Genomic DNA, 10,283 nt, shown 5'->3' on the forward strand with positions numbered 1-10,283 from the left:
GTTGTTGATGTCGAGTGGTGTACACGTACACTGTGTACAGGGCTCATCTAATGACACATTTTCTTTCTATATTCCTATCATTAAAGATATCATTTCTTTGATTACTATCAAAAGTGATTTCTATCTTCTTTTTCTCTTAATACTTATTCTTTCTTCAGTTTCTCTTAAAAACCCTTTTTTTTTTCAATGTTGTTATTATTCCTCCAAGTGGGATCTAGATATTTTATTACTATTAAAAAAGAGAGAAAAATAACAGAAAAAGCTATTTCATTCAAATTGAATATATGTGGTCCGTCAACCTAAAAACAAGCTAGAACTATTTTTCTCCAGTGAACATATTTGTACTCTTAGACGATTTATGGTCAATTTTTATTCAATTGGAAGCCCCCCAAAAAAAATCATCGCCACAATTACGGAATTATTAATTGATAGATTTTGTATGAAGGGTATCTAAATTTACATCAAAAATTTAAATACAAAGCCTAGCATTTATCGAAATGTGTTCATGTAATGTATGATTTAAATTAAGTAATTTGAGCATTTTTTCCCCCTTGATTTTTGTTAAAGATTGTTTTTGTCTTGACGCAATACATATGTAATAATATTTATCGGGGGAGAGTGACCCCTTTAATGGTCATGTTAACTAATCAGATGTTGAATGATAACAATTCAATAATAATAAAGTCAACTCTCTCTCTCTCTCTTTCAGACCTTTTTGGCGACCACCAACACTGATCTAATATCATCTGATAACGCCGTCAAACGCTGTTGGCGGAAAAGGGCGTCGTCTAAGGATGACGGCGACAAACAACATAAATCTAAAAAACCAAATCCTTCTGATAAGAAGATATCAAGAGATAGTAATAAAGACCATGTCATCATCAATGAGGAAGGCTCTGACCTCGAATTGAAGGATGAGCGATCAGAGGAAGCGGATGGAGCACCCTCAAGTCTACGAAGTGAAATCCTCCCACCTTTACAAAAGGCTCCCCCTACTCTTTCTTCACTGCCCTTGGATTCGGATCTAAAAAACAACAACCATCCAGTGGATATCATTAAAATATCCAAGTCGTCCAAAGAGAACGAAAATGATTCCCCCTCCTCTCTTAACACCCCCAACAATCTCAACAACAATAACAATATCAACAACCCAGCCCTTCATTCAGACTTCAATGACTTTCTCCTTTATAAGCAACGCAAGGGACCCTCCTTTCCAAGTCCTTGGATCCCTGGCTCAGGTGGAGGAAGTCCCATTTTAAAATCCCTTTACGGAGGTGATAGCAACGCTAGTAATCTTGGGGCTGGTCCTCCTGGAGGAGTAGGAGCTGGATCTGAAGTAAAATCAGATTCATTCTCCAGCATTGTTGCTTCATACCAACAGGCTGGGGTCTATAACAGTAGTAATGGACCTCCTCCACCAAATCCACAACAGCCCGCTCAACCTCTAGCTATTAAACCTCCCCAGCTCTATGGCTTAGACCAATATCATGGCTACACTGATCAGCTCCTCTATCCACATCCAGGCACAACCGGTTTTCATTTGTATCATCCCTCTCCTCGTGGTGCCCCTACTTGGTATTCTCCATCTGGGCTGCCGGGTGGAGCTAATTCCTCTTCACCCTCAACTTGAAACTTTTATTACATACGACCATAGTTGGCACACTGACACACAATTCCTTTGTTTTTCTCTCTTTATTTGCACTCTGATACACAATACCCATAATGATATATTGTTTATTTTTTTCTGTTTGTTTCTTCGTTTGTAAAAGATGAGTAATTGTTGTTATTAACCAAATAAAAAATCTATTAATTAATTATATTTTTTTTTAAATTTAATGTTATACAAAGCAACAAAAATATATTAATGTTTTATTTATTATTACATATATTACTGCAAATAAACTTAAAGTTTAGCATCTATGATCGTCTATAATTCTTTAGTAGACTTTTGTTATCTATCACGTCATAAACCTGTATCACAAAATGGATTCGCAAAAATTTTATTTTTTGGAAAAAAATTCAAAAAATTATATTTTAAATTTTTTGGAAAACTTTTCAAAAATCCACAGCTGTTCATAGATTTTTTTTTTTTTTTTTAAAGTTATATTTCAAATGTATCTATAACTTTTCACAGAAAACTTAATTTTATTGAAAAAAAATTGCGAAATTAAGTTGAATTTCAAAAATTAAAAATCAAATAATTAATTAATTTTCTACTAAAACTCTTTAATTTGCGGAGTGGGCCGTCCAGCCTACCCCCTGTGGACGCCTCGTCTAATCTACTACATCCAGTTTTTAAATGTAGAATTACATATGGTATATGCAAACTTATATTATCCGAGATCTGAGACCCGAATCGGCATCTCATACAAGAACATTTACAGATCTTAAAAAGCTTATAGAATTGTCTAATAAAGATAGGACAGCCCTTAAATCCAGATCCAAAGTACTCGATCACGGTATAAGGTAATTTGTATTATCCAAGATCAGAAGAGGCTTCGAGTACTCATACTTTTACGGATATTAAAAAAGATTCTTGGGATTTTTTGGCTCTTAAAGACATTATAGTATTGCTTCATCCTTCTTTAAAAAATATATATTATTTATATTAGGGGTAGGCAACATATGGGACGTGGAGGAAAATTCACTGGCACGTGGAAATTAGAACATATTCCCGTAGTTTGTGTGGTTTTTTACCATTATTGTAGATGGAGGCCGACTCATTGATTAGAATAGTTATAGTTGGCACTCCATGTCTCAAAGTTGGCCTACCCCTGATCTATATCGAACTAAACAACTGTATTGTGTCAGTCCTTATTTATTCAGTCCTTTCCAGTCTTAGGATATATTCCATAAGTCCTTGAAACAGTCCTTAGGACTCTCAGTAATAAAACTGATTTAAAAAAAATAAGAAATAAAGTTAAGTAAGGTAATCTAGGAGTGAGCTTTATAAAATTATAAGTTATTAGAATTGTAGAGGGGGGACAGACCGATACATGTTACGTGGTTTTGAATTGACCTCTTCCTCCAGAATGCATGGGGGATTTTCTATGGTATCCTGGCATAGGATTGACTAAAAGTTGAGACAAAACTCTTTTTTATAAGCTTTTAAAGAGTAATGGGAAGGAATAATCTTTTTTCGTGAATGACAAAATATTAACAAATTTTAGATACATTTGGCAGTGAAAATTATTAAAGCATACGGATTATTTTTCATTGCTATAACCAATTAAAATTCTTCAAAAGTGGAGGGGCCCCCAAGGGTTCTGGTACTCTTCCCCAGCAGGGATAGACATGGTTTTAGGGCATACTCCTCCCTAAGTGGCACGTGGTTTAGGGAGGTCCTCCTATATTAAATTATGTACTCTGTCTAGTGTCTTCTTTTTTGCTCTATTTATAATAATATAAATAGCAAATACACACAATTGAATTATAATAATAAATTCAAGAAAAAGGGGAAATAATAAGATGGAACTTGCTTTGTCTGTCAGAATCATTCAGTTTAAAATATATATAGTACAGGGAATTGTTACATGCTTCATAATAGAATAATTTATAATACATATATTTTTCCACTTGATTAAATCAAATCAACTCTTGCAATTCCGAGGGGTTCAAAATGAGACTATTGTGCGTTTCATCTCTCGCACTCTCTTCCTCTAGAGTATATATATTTATATAAAGACGTATATAGTGTTCAGAAAAAGAAAGAAATTCACATAGGAGGATACGTAATTGGTTGTAGACTTTCTAGTGGAGGAAGAGACAATGGCTCTTTATTCTATAGAGGCCAAAGTTGTGGTTCAATATGTTTTGGCATGTGCCAAACAGATGTTTGATTCCCCTTTCCTCCTCTTCTTCGATACATACATACTTTGGTATTTGATTCAACTGATTCAATTATAATTTCAATGAGTAGAAATGTGGCCCCCTCAACACAAAAGCAAGATAATATTATTTTTCTCAAAATTGAAAAATACCTATACTGAGTGAGGACCCAAAACTTGCAGTAGCATTTAACTATAACTTTATACCCCTTATTTTTAATTCCAAGATTTCATTACACGATTAAACGACAACTGAAACAAAGATATGCAAGTTTTATTAGCATTCCATGTCTCCGAGGGTAAAAATATCGGAGCCACTACAAAAAAGGCAACGCGTGTGTCATCTACTCTACGCTGATGTCAGTGGACAGAGGACATATTGAATACAAAATATAGTTAAATATAGTATTTAAACATATTTTTTAAATTGGTTTAGAGTTTTTTCTTTTCTTCATTCCATCAAAATCAGTTTTTTTTTCTAATTGAGTCATGCTCCTGCAAGTTTTGGGTACACATTCTAGTTTACAATTATAGCTCATCATTCCATTTGTATTGCATTGAAACATAAGACATAAAAATTGAAAAACATCGAGAGAGTGAGAACAAACACGTACTGGTTATAATTACTTTCTAAAAACAGAAATACACACATAACCGAGTAAAATACACCAGTGGTTCCCAACCTTTCAAATATGGCGACTCATTTCAGAACAAGCAATAACCCCATTCTTAAAATATCTTATTTATATAAAGTCCTTTTTTGTACAAGAAACTGACATATATTGAGATTATGAATTTTTTATTCGTGAAGCAATATACAATTCGTAAATTCTTCATCGGAGAAGAAAATCATCCAGTCGCCATGATGTTTGAGGTCATTGATAGCACTCGTAGAACGCTTCATATGGAATTGTTGATGCTTTTGAGTCTAAAACAAACTTTTTTGACTAACTTTGACCACCATTGGCACAGTATTTTTACATTTCTTACAAATAATCCAGCCTCAAATGGAAAAAAAAAAATCGGTCAGATGCAGTCAAATTTAGCTAATTTATTACACAATAGGATAATTTGGGAATACTGCCCAAAACAAAACAGAAACCAAGCAAATTCAATTCTGGCTCAGACGTCGTGTTGAGTGACTTAAGAAACAGTTACATTTAGTTTCATTTAACTGTCTTAATATGTTTTTCACCGTCTTTTATATGATATACTAAATTGGCTCCAAATCAATTAATGCCCCATTGGTATTGGTGTTGAGACCGACAGGTTGAGAACCACTGACATACACGACTCAGCCACAACTAAAAAACTAGATTGAAAGCACGTTCAAAATAATAATAACAAAAAAACCCAAAGACGTTGCTCATCTCTTTCTTTACTTTTCGAGAATCTATCTATTATGGCTTATAGTTTATGATAGTGTCTAACCGACCAAGAAGGAAAATATCGAACCAAATCAGAAGCAAAGTCCCAAGTGCTTTAGAACTTATTGATGCATAATTTACTGTACACATTTCAGGTCTGGAATTTCTTTGTAGAGGAATCCCGAACAAAATATGTGCTTTCATGTGGTGTGAATTTGTATTTTGAGACGAATTATCAATTAGTGTGGTCACGATACCCATATTTTCGTTAAATTGTCATCGTGATTTCGGTACTTTTCAGCTTAAATTAAGAACTAAAATATCATTAACCCTTTACCATCCAAGAGAACTTGACAGTCATTGTTTATAAAATCCGCATTTAGTAGTTTATGATATACATATGAATCAAGAATAAAGAGGCCCAGAACATGTTTTCTAATTAATTATGTGTAGGTTAGGAATTGAGACATTGACTATATCCAGAGGTTCAAAAATATGAAATTTGATGATTGCATATTAATATATCAGAATTTTTTTATTTACTAAAGCAGTTCTTCTTATTATTTTATTCCTGAAGAGAAACAATAAGTATACAATAATCATTAATGTGTGAAAAACGAAAAGTAACTCTGAGGATTTCTTGCTCTGTTATAAGTGCAAGTCCTTGTTGGACTCAGAGTAGAATATCATAGCTTCTCACAGGCAATTTAATGAGGCGCAATGGCAGCTATACTGTTTTCTCCCAAACTTTCATATAATATTCAGGGTGATCATTTTAATTTTTGGTTAATTTTTTTAGCATACCATCATTTCATACTATTTTTATCCCTGACAATATCATCTTTTCAGTCTGTAGACAACACGGTTATAGACAGAGGTGCATAAAATATGTCCTAGAAAGCGAGAGAAGCTTTTTCAAGTTGTTAATCTAAACAGGCTTTTTTATTTACCAAAGCGGATATCATTATTATTTCATTCATGAAGACAGAACATCGAAGTAAAGTAATTATTAGGGCGTATGCTCATGAGAAACGGAGAGTAACAACGATGGTATGCTTGGGAGTTATAAGAGTAAGCCCAAGCTGAAATTGGAGTAGAATTCAGGATCGACATAAAAGTAATTTATATCTATATGGCTTTGCTATATAAGGAATGGGATTTGTGTTCATTTCAGCTGATGAATTGAAGCGTTATGGCAGCTAAGCTGCTCTCCGACCAAACATTCTTCAAATTGACAGGATTACCAGGTTCAAATTTAGGTTTTTACATAGCGGGAGGACATGTTATATACATCATCGGTTATATATTGAGATTGCATTGTGATTTATTTATTGATAGACTATAAATTATAAGGAACTTATACGAGGGTGTTCTTAGAAGTTTCCTACCTTTTATTTTTCAACTAGGGATGCTCCCATCTCTATAACCCGCCCAAATAGTACTCGCCCTTTTTCTCTGCAAAATAATTTTTCCCGAAAGACTTTTTTGTTTATCCCTTAATTACTCTGAGTTGCACTGACTCAGATCCCTCAAATTTCAACACATCAAGCCTTTATAGGTCTGCTATTGCTTGAATCTATTTAGATGTTACACTTTTAAAAACAAATATTTAATGAGAGCTCGATACTCGACTCACATCAGCTACCTTCAACGACTGTTATATAACTGCACGTCCAAAATGGCTGAAACTTTGGTGAGTAACTGTGGACCAATGCTAAATAAATCTAACTAGCTTTTATTTACGAGTGCTGCCATCTTCACGTTGAGGTTTGAAACTTTTCAGACCACCCTCTTATATGTTGACATTCGACAAATAATCAATTTTATTAGTTTGTCTATTCATTTATTCTTAATTAGTGCTGTATTATTAGAAGTACACAAGTTATTTTGAGAGCATTCCTAATGAGGTTATATCATGACATTTGACAAATCATAATATATACAAATATGTTTGGTCGATGGCCTCTTCTGTTTGAAGCAATTGAATAAGTAGTAATAATAATTTGTTGTTTTTTTTAACATGAGGTCAGTCAATATCTCGTAATGGTTCATTTATTTATCCGTTAAAAAGATAACAACAAAAAAAAATCCTAGACATGAGAAGAACGCGTCTATCAAGTACCTATATCGATAATCAAAAATAAAAGGAATGTAGTATGTTCTATTTATTATAGGTAAATTCAAGCCGGGGTTTTTGATGTTAATTTTGTTACTATCAACTTTAATCATTAAAATATGATTATTATTGGGTTTTTAAGCTTAATAATAATTGGAATAATAAAGAAGTTTTAAACCATGTTCATATATTACCGGGTGCGGCGAAAAATCCTTACACTTTCAATCTAGAACTTTTTCAATATGTTTTTCAGCAACCACTTGTAATAGGGTATGCCAATAAAACACAAATAACTAATATGATATATTGGCTACCCTAATCATCCATGCAGCCCCCTTGGCAGCAATGATGGCTTCCGGCCATGACGGGAGGCCTTGCACCCATTGTGGATGTAGTCCACAGACATGGCGTCCCAGTGCTGTGTGACAGTGTCCTTGAGATCGTTGATATTTGGGTGACGGATGGTGCAGGCCTTGGACTCAACATGCACTCAAAAAGTGAAGTCCAATGGGTTGACATCTGGTGAGTAGGGGTGCCACATTTTCTTAGAGCGGAATCGCAAGTTGTCATCCAACCACTTCTGGGCCTTTTTGGACGTGTTTGCAGGTACACCCTCCAGCTGAAACACCACGTCCGGGTAGCTGGTCAGGATCCATGGTAACAACTTCTCCTCCAAGGCATGTACGTAGTTGGTCCCTGTGAGCCTGTACCCGACCGAAAACCAGATGAAGAGAATGGACTTGCCATCTGGGGCCACAAAGCCCAAGGACATCACAGATGCAGGGTGCTTTGTGATAGTGAGAGTATGGAGAGCCTCATCTACCTCCCCATAGGCTAAGTACCTATCATTTTGCTTTGCAATCTTCGTTGGTTTCTTGCTAGCGTCCAAAAGTGTGTGGACCGAAATTTGTGGTCACATTCAGATGACATTTTCTCAGCCTATAAGACACTTAGGAAGAACTTTTTTTCTTTTTTTTTTCTTAGTATTTGACCTGAACAATTTTACTGCATTCACAAAATTTTTGATTTTCCCTGCACCTGCTATATAAATAAGCAATAGGGGATTTGAATGCGTTTTTTTATGAGCATTTAAATTTTGCTCGAATATTTGAGACTTGCATTTTTTTTAAAACATTTCCTTGACATTTTCTTTGATTTTTTATGATGAAAAAAATACATTTGTTGATTATGTTCAGAAAAAGATATATTCAAGAGGATTTTTTTAAAGGTGTATAATTGGTCTCCTCTTCTAAGCCAATGATTATAAAGGGTATAACAACAAAATCTGGCACTTTTGATCTATCTACTGGGTAGTCCATTGAAATTTAAAAAACATTACTAATTCAATAATTAATTTAGGTTGAGTGATTGAAATTAATTCATATTTCAATATATATTGAAGCATAAACAATTATTTACAAAACAAAAAAAACCTGAGCTATATAGCTACGTATAAGTTGAGAAAAGGACACTGGAATGTGAATGACAAATTTCTATTCGCACACTCTAAGCAGTTCGGCGATCCAGGACCACCGTCTACGCCGTGAGCAATTCCAAAACGTTGGAGAGGAAGAAGGACTCTATCAAAAAGACCAAACTGGACCCGGAGGAATGAAGAAAAACAGTTCTGGCTATGCCTCTCAAGTCCATGTGGGCCCATAAAGAGATCTCAGGGCTGCACACCAAACTGTCCAGAGAGCTCTAAAAAAAGAGGGCGGAGAGAGCCTTGTTGGGTGGAGAGGCCACTTGAAATCAGCAATGAAAAAAAAAACCATCTCCTCCGTTGCATGACTCTTTTGAACTCTTTTTTGACCATTTTGGAGCCCACTGCAGCCCTTATACCTACGCCCTTTTGAGCATGCTTTGAGCTAGGGGAATGCCTACAATCTCCGTGGTCCAAACACCAAAGCATTGGAATGTAATGACAGAGGACGACATCTGCAGCAATCACCATGCCATCCGCAGCCAGCTGGAAACCATCATTGCCGCAAAGGGCGGCTATATTAATGATTAAGAGAAGTCAGACTCACATATATTTATAGTAAATTATTTATTTATTTTTTTATTTTGTTGAAATTCTTTCGTTAGTTAATAAATTACATCTTGTTGAAGTTTAAATTCCAAAGTGGTCAGATGTTAATGGACCAATCAGTCCTTTAAATTTACATAAAATAGTCATTTTGTAAGTTTGATTAAAATGACAAAAACTGAGGAGCAGATACAATCATTGCGAATACATTTCACTCACTGAAACCTCCCGAGGTCTTAACATTGGCCTCGATTCGAGTCCTAAACCACATGCAGGCCCTAGAAACTAGAGCCCGATCTAAACTATTGTATTCTAGGATAATGGAGTCGATCAGGGACTACTTGTTAGTATGAAATGTTCGGTTGACCTTTGACTCAAGGTGGCTGCAGACAAAAAAATCCATCAGATTCAGGGTAGGGGAGCTAGCAGGGCAAATATGTTCAAACGCTCAGGCACCTCCTTCCTCGTGATCACTCCTCTGGGGGTTCTTGGTGTCCACAAGGCCCTTCCTCAACTCTGCAACCGTTCTCCTGTCTATCCCTATCAACTTTGAGACATCAGCATTGTTAATATCTAGATGTTTGTTTTATCACATTAATGCACCTGTGCTCTGCATCTGAAAATGTAATAAGGTTGACATCTTCTGTTGTTGACTCCTTGCTGTTGTTTATGATACGAAGTGGAACGTTTATATGTATATTTCACATCCGGAAAGCTGAAGAGCAAAATTTTGCTGTTACAACATAGGTGTATATATGTTGACTCCAAGTTATAAATATGGTTAGAATCAAATTGTACAAGTTGCATCTAAAAAAACTAGAATGAAAACTCGACAGAGCACAAAATCTCCCCCTAAAATCAAATTGAGTTATGTACCTCAATTTGTTTCAAAGTTATGGTTGATTATGTATTTTACCTTCTGTGTTAGCTTCAACTCTCAAAAT

General features: G+C 35.0%; 1 protein-coding gene across 7 annotated transcripts in view; it reads left to right on the forward strand.

The window, feature by feature from the left end:
- trh (PAS domain-containing protein trachealess) overlaps positions 1-1,918 on the forward strand; it is a 29,020-nt gene extending 27,102 nt beyond the window's left edge. For all 7 annotated transcript variants that reach the window (XM_071893303.1, XM_040724826.2, XM_071893304.1 and 4 more), the window contains one exon: positions 710-1,918. In XM_071893303.1, coding sequence (XP_071749404.1) covers positions 710-1,630 — 921 coding nt within the window. In that variant the 3' untranslated portion in view covers positions 1,631-1,918. The remainder of the gene's footprint in view (positions 1-709) is intronic.
- The last annotated feature ends 8,365 nt before the right edge of the window (positions 1,919-10,283 follow it).

The sequence above is a fragment of the Lepeophtheirus salmonis genome, chromosome 14 (genome assembly GCF_016086655.4).
Source record: "Lepeophtheirus salmonis chromosome 14, UVic_Lsal_1.4, whole genome shotgun sequence".
Lineage (NCBI taxonomy): Eukaryota > Metazoa > Arthropoda > Copepoda > Siphonostomatoida > Caligidae > Lepeophtheirus > Lepeophtheirus salmonis.